The sequence below is a fragment of the Gavialis gangeticus genome, unplaced genomic scaffold (genome assembly GCF_001723915.1).
Source record: "Gavialis gangeticus isolate Ggan-Ray unplaced genomic scaffold, GavGan_comp1, whole genome shotgun sequence".
NCBI lineage: Eukaryota > Metazoa > Chordata > Crocodylia > Gavialidae > Gavialis > Gavialis gangeticus.
In genome coordinates this window covers 94,561,092-94,581,359 of record NW_017729031.1, presented here as the reverse complement: position 1 = coordinate 94,581,359, position 20,268 = coordinate 94,561,092, and the positions used below count along the sequence as shown (strand labels likewise).

Genomic DNA, 20,268 nt, shown 5'->3' with positions numbered 1-20,268 from the left:
TTGCGCATCCAGGGTTGCTCCCTTGAGGAGCAATCACTCGTCTTGAACTCCCCTCCCCTGATACAAGGATAACCACACTTTATCATGAATTAGCAGATGCATGACAAACAGGTCCAGGGAGGTGATGCTTCCTCTCTATGTGGCACTGGTCAGGCTGCAGTTGGAGTACTGCATCCAGTTTTGGGTGCCACACTTCAAGAGGGATGTGGAGAATCTTGAGAGGGTTCAGAGGAGGGCCACTCGTATGGTCATAGGCCTGCAGGCAAGGCCCTATGAGGAGAGACTGAGGGACCTAGATCTCTTTAGCCTTCACAAGAGAAGGCCGAGAGGTGACCTTGTGGCTGCCTATAAATTCATCAGGGGAGGGCAGCAGGGAATAGGAGATGCTCTATTTACTAGGGCAGCCCCTGGAGTAACTAGGAACAGTGGCCACAAATTGACAGAGAGCAGATTTAGGTTGGACATTAGAAAGAACTTCTTTACAGTAAGGGTTACCAGAATCTGGAATGGGCTTCCAAGGGAAGCGGTGCTCTTCCCTACCTTGGGGGTCTTCAAGAGGAGACTGGACAAGCACCTAGCTAGGGTTGACTGACCCCAGTGCTGTTTCCTGCCCAGGGCAGAGGTTTGGAATCAATGACCTACTGAGGTCCCTTCTGACCCTAACATCTATGAATCTATAAGACAGAAGTGAACATGTGATGCTCACCACTGTGTAACCTATACAATGGGTTCCCAAAGTTTTTATCCTGTGGCCTGGCAAACCATGGCTCAGAAGTGACCACGGCCCAGCAAGCTGTGCCCCAGCATTCACAGCTGACTGTGGCTGGAATTTCCATCCCAAAGGCAGGTAAGGATACCTCCACCTTCTGGGTGGCAGGGTGGGTCAAACCCTGTGCTGCCGCAGGCCCTGCAAAAGGAGCTTTGGCCTCTCTGCCCAGCTCTGTGGGGCCGCCGTTTGCCGGTTTGTGGCCACTTCCGGTCCAGCAGCTGACCGGCAGCCGACCTGCTGTGGCCCAGCACTGGGCCATGGCCCAAGGATTGAGAACCCCTGACTTATACCACTATATTTTCACTACAGAGTTTTCCAACTTTATCCTGGGTTCAAGGCTCTTATACCACTGTAGAGGTTTATGTTGTGTGTCTGCCCTTCATTCACACTAGTATGAAGTGCAAACATAACGTATGTCCTCAATTGCTGTTATATCAGTGCCTCTTGTGATCCTGAGCCACCCCACACCAAAATTACATTTTCCTAGCTGAGGTACATAGGGTAACTTTTGGACCAATTGTTCTCTCTGAGTTTTGACAGAACTTTAAATGCATAAACCTTAAATATATTTAACATAACATTGTTCCCTTTTACATGCTTTAGTAGCCTGTATCTTACCCATGTTTCCAGAATTTGTTTCCTGAGCAAGTTAGATCTGGCAATCATAGTGTTTATAAGTGACCACGCAACATCTTTAACTATTTCTTTAGAACAGAAACATTCCAGGAAAAAAAATGTTAAGAACAACAAAATGGACAAAACACGTCTGCTTTATCAGGCATTTACCATCTTCTACAAGGGATCTTGGTGTGGGATTAATTCTTCATAGAGTCTTCACAGTCTCTGTCTCTCTGAGGTTGCCTTTTTCTCCAAGCATGCTGTCAACTCCCTAGCCTTTTAAGGGTCTATAGTCCTTGGATCTGGTAACTTTGGACTATGGCAGAACAAGATTTTCAACTACAAGTTTGGATGGGGAAGTTTTTTATCTGGAAGTTGCTCTGTTGCCTCCCCCACACAGTCACCACTGGATATGAGCACCATAGGAGCACACTATGGCACTACCCCAAAATAAGTTAAAGCAATAGAGTTACACAGGAAATTCTAATAAACCAAACCACAATAATTTCCCCATTCTGACCTGGTCAGTTGCCACTTTAATCAAATTGTTGCTTTTTGGTATTCATAAAATAACAACTTAACATCTCTGCATTCTCTTCCTTTCATAAGCTTTTTAAAAGTAATTTATTTTTCAATACTTGGCAGGGTGACACTATTGTTTCCTGTGACTCCTATGGTGTGATGAAGCTGTGGGATGTTCGGAAGGTATCACCAATGGTATCTATAGATGCAGGACCCCATCCTGGCAACCAGGTGGCCTTTGACCCATCTGGTAAGTTATTTTCTTAAATTGTCTACTTTGACCTTTTAAAGGAAGAGATTGGTTGTGAAAAATCTTTTAAACAGAGTCTAAGATTTTGAGGTCAGATCCACAGATTATGTGAACCACAACAGTTCTAGTGCTAAGATTTTAAACCAGGGTGCAATGAAATATTAGCACTTTTAGATGTGCAAACACCTACACATGATTCAGAAGACAAACTCAGGAATTTCAAATAGGAATATATAGTGTCAAAAACATTCTAACCAGTTTTGGCCTTTCTGAGTTCTTTAAAACAGAAGAATTGCATTATTGTATTTCCATAATTTCACATCAAAAAGCAAGTGAAAGCAAACATCTGACATTTTCTGACTTGCGTCAAATGAGGGGTGTCTTTAATCTAAAATGGTTGAGAACCACTGCTCTAGTGATTTCTAAGAAACTGTGTCTTCTTATAACAGTTGATAATCCAGTCCTTTCATTTTTTTTAAGTTGGCAACGTGTACTACTAGTAATTTACATGCAATTAAAATATATGATGCAGGGTTGGTGGGGGAAATTACACAAAGGACAGAAAGTTTCACTGTATGAGGAAAAAGAGGTGCTCATGTATGCTTTATTTATATTTATTCTCCTTCTCTACTGCTTTCTTACATATTTACACCCATGCTATATCCTATTGTTGTCATTGCACAGCCTCATTTTACTGAAATAAATTGTCTTCTATACACACAGAATGGAAATACTTGTATAGCTCAACAATTTTTGCATTGTCAGCCATACATTACAATTTGTCACCAGCATTGTGGTAGAAATCTTTTTATTTTCAATTTCATTTTATACAGATATTGTATAAATTGTATTACAGAAAGTTTTGTATTAGGAAAGACATTAATCTTCACTTTACGGGGCAGAAAAACAGTCATATCAAACCACAAACTTAGGTCCCAATTCAGGAAAACAATCTTATTCAAAACAGGATTTAAATGCATGCTTAACATTAAGCACATCTTTTTATAACACAGAAGTCAATTGGCAAAAATCATGTGCATAGGTTTAGAAATAAAGTATGAGAGGAGAGAAAAAACATGTTACTATTAGCAATATGGTATATTTTCATAATGCACATCATGTTATGGAATACATAGTATTATTATAGAGAATCTTTGTTACTAGACACCTTTACCATCAAATATTGTAGCATTTTTATAAGGGACTTCACAGATCTCTCTATATTTACCACTAAAGAATGCATTCTTCTTTCCAGAAAGTGTTGACATTATTTATTTTCCACTAGTTCCCTAAGTTCAATTTAAACTCTGTTCTATATAAGAATAACATGTTTAGAACAATAGCTCACATTATACATGATATAGATTTGAAGAAGTTTTACAATTTTATTTCTGGAATGTTGTGTAGGGTCATTTGCAAAGAAGTCACATCCCTGAAAAAATGCAGTAGCAGTATTTTTAGCCAGATGGGAACTTTCCAGTAGAAAGCTTATCAGCTTCAGATAATCTAAATGGGCAAAATTTCCCATCATTTGGATAAAATCCAAACTTTCTCTGCAGGAGTACCCACAGCAGAGATGTCAAGTTGGGATGAATGACCACTACCAGGCATAATGTAAGAGAGTACAATCATAAGTGAAACTATCTAGCTAAAAGAGAATATTGCAGTATCTATTATTTTGTATGGTGATGGAGCCTAGATGTCTTAATTAGGCATACGGGCCCTATTATCCTAGGCACAGTAGAGCCTTCATTGCTGTTGGTATCTGAGGTAGCTAAATTAAAGCTAGTTTAGGTATGCCTGTTTGCTCTGCAGTAACCCTTCTCAGTTCCAGTATAAGCATACAAGTTGTATAAAAGTGAAACGGTGTATGGGTATAAATTAGCCATGAATATATTAAGAATGAAAATTACAAGAAGGTTTCTAACCACCAGAGAAGTAAAATTGTGAAAGAGCTTTCCAATAGCAGAGCGAAGACAAACTTGTTTTAAGAAGTTTTATATAGTGTGGTTGTCAACAGTATTAGGAGACTAGACTTTTGTAGCCTTTCATACTATATTCTTTTGCAGTATGATTTGCAGTGGAAAAAATGTGGTGGATAATTTATTTGCAGCAAAAAGTTATTTAGATCACCCCCAAACCATGTGGTAAACTCACCTAGATGGGGAGGTAGGGCTACCCACTTTTATCTAGTAGCCTCATGGTTAGGCCACTCAAGCTAAAAACAGCCCTTGGGCCTACATGCCTGGACTGGGCCCTGTGCCATTGCAGACACATGAACCTGCTTTAGCATGGAGGACTACGCTGTGTGGCCCACTGGGCTCCCCCAGGCCTGGAAATTTGTCAGCAGGGGAATGGTTATTGTTCCCTGCCATCAAATGTTCATACCTGTGGGGAGCCCAGTGGGTTGGATGACACAGCTCTATGGGACAGATCTGACCAAAGTGTCCTAGATGAACACTCTAACCATCAGTCTACAGAATTATTTTCAATCTTTTTCTTGCATAGTGAGTATTTAAGTATTTTATAAAAAGTAGAATGGAATCAACAAGAGAGATCTAATAACTTTCCACCCCAGAATCCTTGAGAACATGGTGACTGAGTCACTTTCCTGGGTGGCATGGATTCAAGTCCTCAAATAGAGGAAGTATTTAGCCCTAGGCCATCAGCATAAAGGGGTGAGTTTCCTGAGCACTCTCTTCTCCTCCTTGGATTTGTAAACAATGCCTAAGTCTAGCTATTCATTTTTATAGCTTCAGTTTGATTACTAATGCCCACAATAGATTTGAAACATTGTGTTTCAGGTTGATCCAAACTCTCTATTTATCCCAAAACTTTTTTTTTTTAATTTCTTGTTTGCAGAAAAAAATGAAAAAGTTTATTTCAGTTCAATCCAAATCAAATCTTTTTTTATTTCATTCATTTAGTTCAGCCACTGAACTGAAAAAGTAGTTATTCACACAGCCGTTATTGATTATGTGTAATGAAAGATATTTGGTTTTTCTTTTCACACTGTTTTAATGTAGTTGCAATAGGGAATCTAATGTGAACTGAACACACATTTTGTTCCAAAGGTGGCAAAATTCTTTTTCAATATTGCACAAAGTGGAAGTTGTTGTTCAACACTGGGCCACCACCAGAAAAACTAAAGGTATTTTGTAATATTATTGGATGTCACCAGATGACATTGTTTTTCATGTTTTTACCTAGTTCTAGTCATCTGAATGTTACTTTTGGTAGAAATGGTTATTTTCAGCTGTGACGTGCTTCTTTTTAGAAACTGAAGATTAGGGGTGTGCAAAGCGGGCCCTATTCGATTCAGATTCAGGTTCAGCTTGAAGCAGGGACAGTGATTCGATTCGTTGATTTGGATCACTGTCCCTGATTCAATTAATTCAAATCTGGATCTGAAGATTCGATGCTGATTCAGAGAATCAGCGATTCAGACATAGATACAGCTTTAAAAAATGTTCTACATACCTCGAGGTACCAGCGTTTCTCATGAACGTTGTGATGCTGGGGCATCCCACCAGAGTGTAGAGGGGCCCCCCCCAGGTGCTCAGCGGTGAACCTAGAAGTGCACCGGAAGTATTTCCAATCCACTTCTGGGTCTGCCGGGGAGTGTGCTGGGCCTTCCCCCTCCCATGCTTCCCCAGCTTGGCGATCAGCCATGGGGGAACCCCGAGTGCCCCCCCAGACCCAGGAGGCACAAGTCACATTATATTTGTAATATATGTTCCCTCTCCTTGAGCTTCTCTGCTGCTGAAATAATTTTCTTAACTATGGTTCTTTTGAACTTGTAACACCTGTACAAAAAAACCCCCAACCCCTACCCCCCATATTCCTTGTCAAATTATAACCCTGTTCAGGTTCAAGTTGTTTGTGTCTTTTTTTCAGTGAGAACTACTACAAAGCTTATTTGTGCTCATAGAAAGATAGCACTTGAAATAGCTGAGGCAAAGCCCATTCAGGGTCTTGATCATGAGGATCAAACTTAAAGTCTGCCATATAAAGAGCAGGTGGGCTGGACCCAAAGATTTCACAAGGTCCCTTCCACCCCTAAACTTCTGTGAACTTCCGTGAATCTGTCAATACACTTTTGCTCACTTTTGTACACTACTGAGTAATCCCATTGTCTCACTGGTTTAAAGTTGCGGATAGGTTTGTACAGTATTGAGATTTAAGATTGATATGACTATCACTGGAACTGGCTCTTAATAAACAGATATTTATATCTCTCCTCCAGGGCATATGTTATTGTATCTTACAGGTAACATTCACATGCATAGATGTGTTGAATCCACTCCCTCATTTGGCAGGATTCTAATTTCCTTGCAGCATATGTTACACTGAGGTGTTTTACAGTGGCCTTCCAGCAAATGCACCTGAAATGATGATGAACAGCATAGCTGCCGTGCAAAGAGTGAGAATTCTAGAAGCTATGGAATGTTCTATTTTTACAGTAAAGGACATACATTATCATCATGTGTGATAAAAGGACACAGCATTAGAGATATGATTGAGATGTGAAAACCTGTAGAGTACCAGGCAAAATGTAGGGTATTTTTGGAACCCTGTAGATACTCTGAGATATATATATATTTTTAGTTTACTCACAGTTTGGGTAGAGAGAGAAAATTGTGTTCCAATTGTTAAAGAGGTATACAGGCTGCGTTATTATTCCAAGGGCTTGCTTAGAAAGCTCAGCAATATATAAATTAAATGTAGAAGAGAATTACTATGTTACAATAATGTTAAGGTTGCAAAGGCAAGCAGTCAGACATTGGGAAATGCCAGAATTAAGGTTGTCTCAGGGTCCTGGAATATATAAGTGGCTTAGTTTTAGGCATAGGGGACACATCTACACAAGACATTTACTGCAGAGCTGCCTAATTTGCTCCACAGTAAAGTCTCAATGTCTACACATTTGGCCCTATTAGACTGCAGGAAACTAATGAACACTGCCACATGTTAGTACCTATAAATACAAGTACTATCCTGAGGTGGCATTCTTTAGTGCACAGCAATGCATGTGTAGATGCTGATGGGGCTGGCTGGGGCAAGAGGGTGCTTCAGTGAGGGGCTGCCTGCCTGCCCCAGCTAGCCCCTCCATAGCACATGGAGCATTGGGCTGGCAGGATGACCTCCTTGGCCTCCTGCCAGCCAGGGCTGCTCTGACCCAGCTCAACATGCTGTGGTCCCAGGTGCATGTGAAAAAGTGGTACCCAAAAGCAGTAAGCTCTGGCACTATATGTGCCAGAGCTTTTTCATTCACATTAATTTCATGTGTAGATGCACCCAGGATTTCCAAGAGGAGGTGTTGCAGGAGACCTTTTATGTTCTGTACAGAGGACTAGAACCAGTCACTGAATAAATAGTCCCTTGTGTTTCCAGCATATTGGGCCTGGAGTGATTGCAGACTACCATGCTCTTGCAACCTTAACTTTGTTCCCTTGTGCATATGTATAATGACGCATTCCTCAATTATATGGTCATGTGATTTTTTTTCAACAGGACTCCTTGGCACATTTAGTTCCCTGGATGGATTCACTGCATTGGTTGCTATTCAGTATTTTCTTTTATTTTCAGCATTCAGTGTACATCCTTATGCATTATTTACTGCACACCATCAAAACCCTTTATTGAATGCAGATTCATTCCTGAGGGGCTTTTCCATGATGCCACATTGTAGCTCCATAGATCTTTACAGGCACTAAGGAGATGATTTCAGTTACTTATTATTCTCATTTTATACATGAGGAACTGAGGGCCTGAGATTAAATCCAAAATTGTAAAAAATGTGAACTGATACTGAGTGTTCAATTTGAGACTGGATTCTTTTGGCTTAGCATTTTATATCAGTTTAAAAAGAGCAAACCACCACTCACAATTTCAATATCCTCCATCTGTCCCCATCTTCTGCTTCTATTCTTTGTCTTTGTTTTCCTTGCTCTTTTCCCTTTGATGTGATGTGCATTTTGCATTCTACCCATTTACCATGTTGTGCATTTGAGTCAGGCAATTTTCATCTCATTCTTCCCATTGCCTGGAAACCAGAGTCTTTAACTAGCTAGTGGAGAGCCTGTGTGGTTTAGGATTTTTCACAAGTTTATAATCTGGTGAAATGTGGGTGATTTTTTCAGTAAAATGGCAAAGGCACATCCTGAATATGTCAAATTTCAAGTCAATGTCTCAAAGGCCAGAGGTGATAAAATTTCTCAGCAAAATGGTTGCAATAATTTAATATAAATTGGGCAAAACCCTAGTTTCATTTTGAGAAATGGCTGAGACTCTCCAGAAAAACTTCAGCCCTAGGCAGGCACTCATCATGGAAAATTTCAGTCCGTACCATTTAAATTTGGAAAAACTATACAATTTAAAATAGGTTCATTCTTATAATGAAAAGCTGTAGAAAACCTTAACTGCAGGGAATCACTGAACCATTTATAATAATTTATTAGCAAATTGAAAGTAAATAGCATTCTAATTCCATGCTTCTTGTCCTCATATTCTACACAATCTCAAGTGAAAAAACATAGGAGTTTGCTTGTAGTAATTTTTAATTAAAGAAAAAGGTGTCAAACAAAAATTGAAGAGAGTCATCTTCTGAAATCTGTAAGGTTGAGTTCATAAATGGGAAAGTGCTTTATTGGAAGTCAGAGTTTGATTTTAAACAGAAAATAAAAGCATGTTGAACAGACTTTCCACAGAACAATGTATGCATTTTTTAAAAGAGTATTTATTCTTTGAAAATCAAACAAGTAGATTATGTCTTTCTAGCACTTACTATTTGAAATAGAAATATAGTCTTCAGATCTAAAGTGTGCATTTTAAAATTACCTGAATGTTTCTCACTCTTTCCTAGTCAAGGGCCTTCAAAGACATAAATGGGATAGCCTAATGTGCAATCCATGCAGTCATGCCTCCTGCTCTGCCACACATGCATGGCAGGAGGCATGTTTGTGGGATTGCAAATCAGAACCCACCATGCCTTATTCCCAGTGCAGAGGGAGCCTGATCCTGGGTGGCCCCTGTACCAGTAAGAAGCAAGTTCAGACACCTGGGAGCCCACTCAGCTGACACCACACACCCTCAGGGACCATAGTAGCTGTGGTCTCCCAGATGTGGGGGCACAAGCTTTATGTGCAAATTAAAGCTGGATAGAAACCAGCTGTAAAGGTATTGCACATTTTCCAGCAATAATTTGATGGCTGATCAGACCTTTTTAAAGCACCATAGTTAATTTGCACATATAGCCTGTGTAAATTAATTGCACAATTAACCAAGCAATTGTGTAATACATGTAACACATAGGGGCGGCCTGAGAGCTACACTAGTATTGCCACCAAAACGAATAAAAGTTCACCTCACATCCCCATTCTCAGGCTACTCAGGCCTTGGGCTACTTTAGCTGCTTATTTCTTCAATGGGAAAGGATGGAAGGTACGAGTGGGCACATCTACATGAGACGTATTAATTCACATTAATCTAATGTAATGCACGTTACGGGTGCATGTCTACATATGTGTGACTTTAATGCACATTAAAAATGGTGAAATTTGGCTAATCAGGTACAATTAGTTAAAGCACATTAATGCACATGTAGATGCAACATGGCACTAACTTTAGTGTCGGGTATGCCCAACCACTAGCAACACATGGCAGTAGGGCTGTGCAAAGCTTTGGGTGCTGATTTGATTAAGAGGAGGCTGGCAGGATTCTGCCTGATTCGGTGCTGAATCTCCAAATCTAAATTGAATCAGGAGACCAATAAAAAGGTCCGAATCAATTTGAAGCTCTCTGAATCAATTTGGAAAAGATTCAGAGAGCTTCAAAGATTCAGGCAGTCCCCACTTGCCACAGCAGGGGACTTCTGGTAAGTAGGGGAGTGGGCGGGGGGGCTGGAGGAGGGGGGAGGGGACCATGGTGGGACCCCTCTGCCAGGCTCCATCCCCTTCCTGCTCCCTCAGCCCCCACCCCCATGGCTGCCCTGCCTGGCCTGAGTGTCCTGGTGCTTTAAAATTAAAAAAAAAAATTAAATAAGCCCTGCACTCACCAGCTGCTGCCAAGTGAGGGAGCAATCCCAACTGCCCTGTGCTGCATGGGGGGCTCTGCCCCCATCCCCTTCCTGCTCTCCCAGCCCTCTCGATAGCTGCCCTGCCTGGCCCCAGATCCAGGTTCTTTAAAAAAACAACAACCCCATACTCACTAGCTGCTGCAGTGGACGTCGGGGCCCCTGGGGGCTCATAGCAGAGCCCCACACACAGTACAGGGCAGTGATAGGCAGCAGGGATTCACCTCTCCCCCACCGCCTAGCAGCATACAGTGAGTGCAGGGGCTTTTTTATTTTTTTTTTAAAGATCTTGGATTCTGTGCTGGGTAGGGTAGCCATGGGGGGGTTGGATGGAAGAGTGGGTGGAGGTTCATGGCAGAGCCTCCCATGCAGCGTGGGGCAGTAGGGGGCAGTGGGGATCGCCCTCCCCGCCTGGCATGAGCCAGTGAGTGTGAGCCTTTTTTTTTTTTTAAGAGCAGGGACGCTGGGGCTGGGAGAGTGGGCAGGGGCTGGGGGCTAATGCAGAGCCCCCCATGCAGTGTGGAGCAGTGGGGTACAGCAGGGGTCATTCCCCACCTTGTAGGAGATGGTGAGTGTGGGGCTTTTTTTGTTTTGAAGAGCTGGGGCACTGGAGCTAAGCAGGGCAGCCATCGACAGGGCTGGCAGAGAAGGCAGGGGATGGGGCCCGTTTGATTCAGAGATTTGGCTGATTCGACAGTGGCCGAATCTCTGAATCAGATTCGGCTGAATTGATTCGGGACAGTGATTCAAATCAGCGAATCAAATCACTGTCCCCTGAATCAGCCAAATCCGAATCTGAAGCAAATACTAGCCACTTTGCACAGGCCTACATAGCAGAGTTGCAGGGACTTGGTACTAACTTTAATGCCAAGTGCACTAACTTTAGTGCCACGTCTCTGCATGTGTAGACACCTGCCAAAAATTGCTTAATGCACATTAGCTTAATGTGCCTTAAATTTAGTTGCACTTAAATGCATGTGTAAATGTGCCCAGTGAGGAACAGGTAGAGCCATGGTGCCATTCTACCCCACTCATTTGACAGAGTAGAGGAGCCAGTGCAAGGTGGATAAATTAGTAGTTTTCTACTAATTCTGTCTTAAACATTGGTGATAACATGGAGTAAGGAGAAAGTAACGGCTTTTGCCAAGAGCTAGTAAAAATGTTTGGCCAAAATAGTTTATAATGAAGAATAGTCTTTATTTGATAATTGAAGGCAGGGCAGACTTAAGAGACTAAATTGTTCAGAGGTGTAAACTTTCATAGGTGACAGCCTATGTCAAATGCTTCAATAGATACAAGATTTTATGAAAACTTATCTAACATCCAGAGCCAGCCTTAGAGGTGGGCGACGTGGGCGACCATCCAGGTTGCTGTGGTCGGGGGGGTGTGCCCCACACACAGCAGTGGGCAGCAGCACTGCTGCAGGCAGTGGCAGGTGGGTAGAGGTGTGGGGCACAGTCCAGCAAGGAGGCAGAGCCACTCACACTGCCCAGCCTACTCCTATCCCCCTGGTGCCTCCAGCCACTGCTCACAGTACTTAGGAGGAGCCTGGCCAGGCAGTGTGGGTGGCTCTGCCTCCCCACTGAACTGTGCTCTGTGCCCTTGACCACCTGCCTCTTCCTACAGCAGTACTGCTGACTTTGGGGAGGTGGGTGCTGGGGGGAGCACCAAAATACAAGTTCACCCAGGGAACCATTTTTCCTAAGGCTGGCTCTGCTAACATCTCTCCCAATTATACAGTTGGTTCACTAAAAGTTACCACCAAAATATAAACGTGGTCTCTCCGACCATCACAGCTACAGCATCACTCCAATCCTATTGACATCTTGGAAATTTTCTGATTTGAGATTATTTGGAGTGAAATCATTTTGAAAATATCCCAGAAACTTCCACAAGCCCCTGGTAGATCTTATTTCCATCAAGCAATAGGTCTAGTAAGTCCTCCAGGCATCCTACGCTGCATTGCTCCTGACCTCCCCACTCCCGCACTCGCCTCAGTCCTGGCATTGATTGTTCTGGTACACAACCAGAATGCCTGGCATTGATTGTTCTGGTACACAACCACCTTCCCTTCCTTTTGTTGGCAGTTTCTATCAATGAACACCATTATACTGCTTATTAAATAAAAAAAAGTTTTTTTCTAAAAATCTTGCCCTTACTTCCTACTCAATGGCAGCTCCTAATTATGTCCCCCACCCCAGGGCCTGGGGTGATGTTTGAAACAAAATATAGTACCCAAGCATTTATCATATTTAGGAGAAGAGGAAAAGCAGAAATATGAAAACACCCCCAGGCACTGGTCTCTCCTCCCCCACTCTCCCAGAGCCACCAAAGCATGATTGCAAGCACTCCCCTCTCCGAACCAACTCGCCCAATGTGAGGCAAAGTGAGCTGGAGGTTCACTATCCCTGCTTGGTGTTAGAGATACAGCAGCTCACATGACTGTTAAGTCATTCCTAATTAGTGACTTTTGGCGACAGTTTGTTTGTTACATATGTCCTCACCCTGTCCTGCAACATTTGTGAACTGGTTCCCAAACAATGACATTTTGGAATGGTTCAATGGTTATGTGTGTCTGCACCCAAGGAAGCACCTATACAATTTGGTAGCTGGGGCTATTTGTGGCTTTAGCATTTAATACACTGTCTGTTTAGATCTGGCTAATTCTTTATGTTTTTCTTTCAAACATAAGCAACTAATTGTAGTGAGATTCATCTGATGGTCCAGTCCAGCAGTGGGAAGCCTACCCAGCATCCCTTTCACTTTTGGTTGCACTTGGAAATTACATTCTGGATTCCTTTCCAGGGTTAAATGCCAAGGGCATTAAAGACAGTAACATTTGTTTTCTTTCCCCTTATTTGGGTCAATGTGCATCTTTCAGACAGCACAAAATAGCTGAAATCTAAATGGTCATATAAGGAATTTACTTAGTAGGGGATAGCTCTTGGTATGAAGTCTGCATAGTAAGCACCTGCATTTATTGCTTATTTTGGGGGGTTTTGCTTGTTTTCCAGGGGTGGGGGGAGGGATGTGAATGCACCTGCACTCCACCAGTTGTCAGGTGAAGACTACAGCCAGCTGGCATAAACTTGCAGCAATCTAGAGGCCAGGTGCAAGGTAGAATCTGGGACATTTTACTCCCCATTTTCCCTGGTTTTTTACCTTGCTTTTTATGTAGTTTCTTTTTGCTTTCAAGTACTGCTAGGGAAAAAAAGAGAAAGAATGTTCCTTAGTGCAGAGATTACAGCAGTAGCTTTTTTAACAGCTGCTTATTTTGTCCAGGTAGAACAGTGATATTCTGAATCTAATGTGTTTTTCCCCTGTGACTTTTATTTCTGTATGGAAAGATTTTTTTTTCATTCAAGCACCTTATTGCTTTGCATCCTTTAATCCAAAAGGAAGATTACATAATAACACCAATTTATTCTTCAGGGTGCCTTTTCCCTCATAGTTCAATGCCTGAGTTTCAGCCTGATTTAGAGTAAGGAGGATATGCAAATAGAGCTTTTTATATGTGACTCATCCTTTAGAATTGCACTGGCATTTATTTGAGTTTGGTGTTAAAAGCAGACAAACAAACCCTGCTACTGGTTGTTGTTCATGCCTGTTTTTCTGCCCTACCCACAAACACACTCAGGGACATGCAGTGTTACAGCTCCACCTACCAGGAAGAAAGGCAGTGATCAAGTCACATATAGAGATCATATATCCTTTCTAGTTCTTTTGCCTTCTGGCTGAAATAATTTGATCTTAAGTATCATTTTTCTCTACCTTGTCTCCATAATTTTACTTTTTGCTTTCCTTTTTATCCTGTAAAAGAAAGGGACAAGGAAAGAAACTAAACCAGAAAATAATCTGTGGAGGGATTGAAGAAGTGAGCATTGTAGTCAGAGACAGGAGGTCTGCCTCAGAGGTTTTTCTGGACTAGCCCCTGCACTAGACCACCAGCCCTTAAAGGTTTTGATCTTCTCCATTTTGTGCTAACCACACCAGCACCCAGCTTCCAACCGATGCCATTTCTAGTAAGGCCACCAAAATGTGTTCTATGCGCTGTCTCTACTACTAAGCACGATCCAGGAAATCGGTCCTCTCACTCTGCATCCTGTGCCTTTACTTCTTAAACAGGCTTCTCTCAAGTTCTTTTGAAAATCATAATCTTGGCAATCTTATCATCTGTGTACTCCTCATTATTCCCTCGGTGTGCTCCTTCCAGGTACCTCTTCTCACAGTGGGATGAGGAATAAGTAGAGGGTGACTTTGCCTTACAAGAATCCGCTGCTATTCAGGAATGTGAATGAGATCCAGGTACGTTTATAACTTCCTTGTGTTTCCACAAGTCAGAATCCTTTATTCTGTGCATCTTCACCATCATTAATCTAGACCACTTGTCCCTAACCTTCACTAGCCTTTTTGCAACAATACTGAGAAAAAATGTGCCACAGGCAGCATCGTATCTTGATCTCCCTATCAACATCAGTGTTAAGTTGTTGGCTTCCTTTGACCATGAACCAAGGTTTGGGAATAACTGATATAGACATTCTGAACTTGCCTAGTGGTCTACCCACAGCCTTTTGAGCTCTATTTTATTTTGAAGAACAAACCTTTTCGGTTTTTCATCCTGTAATCCTAGGCTCCTCAGAGTCCTCATCAAGTCTTGTATCACCATAAAATCATAGAATCATAGAAAATTAGGGTTTAAGGGACCAGAGGAGGTCATCTAGTCTGACCCCTGACTCAAAGCAGGACCACTCCCAACTAGATCATCCCAGCCAAGGTTTTATCTAACTGGGTCTTAGATTCATAGACATTAGGGCTGGAAGGGACCTTGAAGATCATCAAGTCTAGCCCCCTGCCCCAGGGGCAGGAAGTCAGCTAGGGTCAAAGGATCCCAGTAAGATAAACATCCAAATGTTTCTTGAATGAGTCCAGAGTAGGTGCCTGCACCACTTCTGGAGGGAGTCTATTCCAGGTCTTGGGGGCTTGGACCATAAAGAAAGTTTTTCTTATGTCCAGCCTAAAACAGTCTTGTAGGAGTTTATGACTGTTGGTTCTTGTTTTTCCTTGGGGTGCTCTGATGAACAGATGTTCTCCCAGAGACTGATGTACACCCCTTATGTACTTATAAACAGCCACCATGTCCTCCCCGGAGTCAGCGCTTTTCCAGACTGAGTCGTCCCATGGCTCTCAGCCTCTCTTCATAAGACCTATTCTCCTGCCCTCTGATCATATGCGTGGCTCTCCTCTGGACTCTCTCAAGCTTCTCGACATCCTTCTTGAATTGCGGAGCCCAGAATTGGATGCAGGAATCCAGCTGTGGCCTCACCAAGGTCGAGTACAGCAGGAGGATGACATCCTGAGATTTACTCAAGAAGCATCTATGGATGCAAGCCAGAGTTTGGTTTGCTTTTCCAGCTGCAACATCGCATTGGTGGCTCAAGTTCATCTTGTGATCAGTCATGACCCCCAAGTCCCTTTCAGCAGTGGTGCTAACAAGCGTAGGACTGCCAAGCCTATAAGTATGCTGCGGGGGTTTTTTCCCCAAGGTGTAATAGCTTACATTTGTCTTGAGAGCCGCCAAGCATGGAGCATCCACCACCTCTCTGGGTAACCCGTTCCAGTACTTTACTACCCTCCTAGTGAGAAAATTATTCCTAAAATGTAAACTAAACTTTCATTGCTGCAACTTGAGACCATTGCTCCTTGTTTTGTCATCTGCCACCACTAAGATCTCCATCCTCTTTTGGACCCCCCTTTAGGTAGTTGAAGGCTACTATTAAGTCCCCTCTCAGTCTCCTCTTCTCTAAACTAAATAAGCCCAGTTCCTTCAATCTTTCCTCATAAGACATGTGCCCCAGTCCCCTCACCATTCTTGCTGCCCTCTGCTGGACTCTCTCCAATTTGCCCACATCCTTTCTGCAGTGCGGGGACCCAAAACTGGAAACAGTACTCTAAGTGTGTTCTCACCAGTGCCAAATACAAGGGAGTAATCACTTCCCTTGATCTGCTGGTAATGCTCCTACTTATGCAGCCCAGTATGCTATTAGCCTCCTTGGCAACAAGGGTGCACTCTTGGCTTATATTCAGCTTATTGTCCACTGTAACCCTCAGGTCCTTTTTTGCAGAGCTGCTGCTTAGCTAGTCAGTCCCCAGCCTGTATCAGTGCAAGGGATTGTTCCATTCTAGCCACAGAAATTTGCACTTGTTCTTATTGAATTTCATGGCTGCATCATCCATATGAGCAAGGGCATGCATTTGCAGCAGCACAAATAGTAGTGGCACAAATTTGTGCCACTACTTTGAGTTCCAGTGCACCCCTCTGCTCATGCAGTCTGCTCCATGAGCTACAGTGGGGGGCTGGCTGGGGCACAGTCCTCTATGCAGGACTAGCAAGCAGGAAGCCCCCATGCTGAGGCACCCTGTGTCCCAGCCAGCTGGGGAGCAGCATGTGGAGCCAGGGGAGCAGGCAGCCCTGGGGTGCCTGCTTCCACGTCTCCATGTTTGTCTTAGCACATGGCATTTTGGTGTGCTTTGAGTCACCTTTTTTCAGGGAGGAGTTGTTTGTTTGGGGGTTTTTTGCTACCAGGAAACTCAGGTAACAAATTTTACCCCAGCACTGCAAATTAGCAGCACAGTGCATGATTTAACGTGCAACATGTGTGGTTTGTGGTGCCGCAAAGATGTTTGCAGTGCCAAAAATAACATGTGCCTGCATGTTTGGATCTGGCCCATGAGATTTCTTTTGGTCCAGTCCTCCAATTTGTCTAGGTCTTTCTGAATCTTAGCCCTACCCCCCAAGCATATCTACTACTCTACCCAGCTTGGTGTCATCCTTAAACTTGCTGAGGGTGCACTCAGTCCTATCTTCCAGGTCACTGATGATCATACTTCATGCTGCAGCAAGAATGTCCAAACCTATACCTTTATCTTAATGACATCCCTACATGTGTCTTCTCAATTGGGGTAATCCCAGGACAGAATCTCACAGAATTTTTGGTCCCACCTTTTTCTAGTTAGGAAGGAAAAAACCCTCCTGCTTTCTGCCCAGGTAATTTTTAATTTAGACATTGTCTTAACTACAACAACAAGCATGCATGCTGCAGTGGCAAGCTGTAGGCTACAATGTACTCTTCCTCTCCTTGCATCTTGTTCACCTTTTTTTTCTAAGGTCATTTTCTGTTAGATCATTTTTTAGCATATATGGAACTGGTTTCTTGGTCCCGCTTCCAGTTTAGCCTCTGAAGTCCTTCACAAACCCTCTGGCAATATGTCAGCTGCCTCCAGGAATCTTTCTTCATCAGTCACCTTTGCTCCACCCAGTCCTCTCTTTACTAGAATTAAAATGGTCCTCCCTCTACTATCCCATATTTTGCTGTTACTATCTCTACAGGTATCAGTTTTTGAGCTGAGATATCCCTATGGATACCACTATTCCTATTTTCTTGGCTTAAGAGATATGGTCTTTCTCAAACCAACAGAAACTTGTCATAGGCCTCCTATAATCTGAGGCTCGTTTCTTATCCTTTCAATTTCCAGAACCTGTGATGTTCCACAAGCATGCTTGATCATGAAGCTACCACTGGTGAACAGTCTCAGATGTAGTTCAAGCTGAAATTTCTGCTTACAATTTTTTTTGCAGGACATGGGTCACCTTATATGAGTTATCATCTAGTTGCCCACGATCTCATCCTATTTTCTTATTCTGATTCTGATTCTCTTGTCTTAAAGTCTTACAAGCAACACATTAATCTAAACCCTCCTTGAGGGTTCTGGTGGGAAAAGAGGGACATAGAGTCAGGGCAGATTAACGCCCATGGGGCCCAGACCCAGGGGCCCCTGCCAATCAGGGGCCCCTGATGGCAAGGGCTGGGGCTGGGTCAGGGGCCGTGTGTACTCCCCAGCCTGCAGGGGAACGTCCTGTGACGCACTGAAGTTCCATTGCATGTTAAATGCATGAGAGCCAGCAGGAAGCTGGGAACTTGTCTGACCACTCCATGGGGATGGCGAAGGTGAGGTGGCACCGAGGATCCCCACCACTCCTGCTACTTGCTACCCAGCTGGTTTGCACAGATCCTCCCATCCCTGTGCCTGGGGTCAGGTTGCAGGGCAGGCAGACATCTCAGGGTGAGCTGCCATGCCACTCACAGTGGATGTAGAGTGTGTGTGTGTGTGTGTGTGTGTGTGTGTGTGTGTGTTGGGTGGGGGGGGGTGCAATCCCAAACTGACCCTAAACTGCACCAGATCCCCCCACAGGGCGGCGTGCAGTGCTTTAGTCCCACTGCCAAGGGCTGCTTTGGGGTGCAGAGAAGGGAAATCCCACTGGCCCAGCTTTGAAACTCAGAATGTTTTGAAACTTTTGGAACATTTCGAGTGCCCTCGTTTTGTTTTGAGGCTTTTTTGAAGCCTTTTGTTTCATTTTGATTTCGGCGTTTCAAGCTCAAAACACATCAAAACAGCTTTGAAATGAAACACCCAGTGAAATTTCACACAGCCCTACTCTCTATCACTTATCAAAGCAGCTTAGATAGACACTATTTCTCCCAAAATATTGTTTTCCCCTTTTTTCACTCTCTCTCAAAATCTTTATCTGGAGAGGTTAGCAGACTGGGCCCTATAGACTATACATATTATTTAGGGTCTGCCTCCTTGCTTTTTAGAAGATTGACCCGTACCACTGTCTATTTATGACTGCCATCTTTCAAAGGGGAAGAAAGTTCCAATGAGTAATTTCCTTTTTTTATCAAGAGATGAGGATCTGTGCTGTGCTATACTTACAACGTGACATGAACATTTTTCAGTATGAGCAAATTTCTCAATATTTAAACATGTAGGGGGGAAAAAGGATTCTTAAAATGAATAACTTCCTTTTCATTATATACATGATTTAAAATGGATGAAATATTTATATCTTAGAAGGGAACTGGAAACTTACTGCTTTATATTTTTCCCCAAGATACAGAAAGGTATTTTCTGTTTGTGTCTGTTTTCTTTTCTTTGAGCTAATGAGGGTGGAGCTTCTATACTACTGCAGGCAATTACTTTGAGCTCTTAGCACTTTGAATAGATTCACCCTATTGATATTCTCTTCATCTTTGTTAGAGAGGAATGTTTCCTTCCCCTGAGTGCCAGAAGATGGACAGTTATTTAATAGAGACAGCCTTTGTCAAGTAGATACTGTAGTATTAAATATTCCCTTCTCAGATGCCTGCATACAACTAGCATAAAAACAAAGTTCTGGAGGCCAGTGTGGTGCCTAATTAAAGCAATATATTGGCCTGTTAGTTTTTCTGAAGATGCTAGGTTATGATTTGACTGGTTAAAAGTTATTCTTCAGAAAGGAATAGGATTCTCAGCTGTAGCAGCAATCAGCCAGTAACATGGTGATGGACAAATTGTTTGTTCTGAGAGTGAGCGGGGGAAATGTCCACATTTTTCACCACCACAAACTGAAAGTAATTAGAAGTTTAAATGTCCCAAATGAGAAATAACTCGTCAAAATTTTGATTCTCCAGCAGCTAGTCAAACATTAAATTACTCTGTTTTCCAATAAATTTTAAAAAATATTTTAAAATATGAACATGTTCAACATCTGGTATATTTTGCCTTCAGGATTTTTACTCTTGTAACTCTATCAGATCCACATGTTCTAGAACTCATATTAATTCTAGTTCACAGCGACAGAATTAGTGAATTCTCACTATAAATCTATTTACAGTTATATAATGAAAATTCCTTTCTTTCATTTTGAAAGCCTCACAGTTTCATCAAAAGTCTGGCTTAGATACAAGAGCTTCATCTCCTGATTAGCTTATTCCCGCAGACAATCAGACACTAAAGATACTTGAAGGTCATCATATCCTTTCTTCCATGAAAAGGTCTCGTAAAGATCAACAGCTTAGTCAATTTTTGTCCTTTGAATAAGCCTTTCTCTATTGTATTTAAATAAAGGAATCAATATTGCCTTTATTAATAAACTGTTATGCAAAGTGGGGATTTATAAAATAAGATTTCTTTTTAATCAGAGTGTGTGTGTGTGTG

The 20,268-nt window shown here is 42.5% G+C and overlaps 1 protein-coding gene and 1 long non-coding RNA gene across 3 annotated transcripts in view; one reads left to right on the top strand and one right to left on the bottom strand.

Moving 5' to 3' along the window:
- Positions 1-20,268, top strand: part of SPAG16 (sperm associated antigen 16) — a 1,224,108-nt gene that overhangs the window by 946,708 nt on the left and 257,132 nt on the right. For both annotated transcript variants that reach the window (XM_019523400.1, XM_019523399.1), the window contains one exon: positions 2,033-2,159. In XM_019523400.1, the coding sequence (XP_019378945.1) occupies positions 2,033-2,159 (127 nt within the window). The remainder of the gene's footprint in view (positions 1-2,032; positions 2,160-20,268) is intronic.
- The window catches only part of LOC109301976, a 94,461-nt gene that overhangs the window by 68,462 nt on the left and 5,731 nt on the right, over positions 1-20,268 (bottom strand). The gene's annotated exons all lie outside the window — the stretch shown is intronic.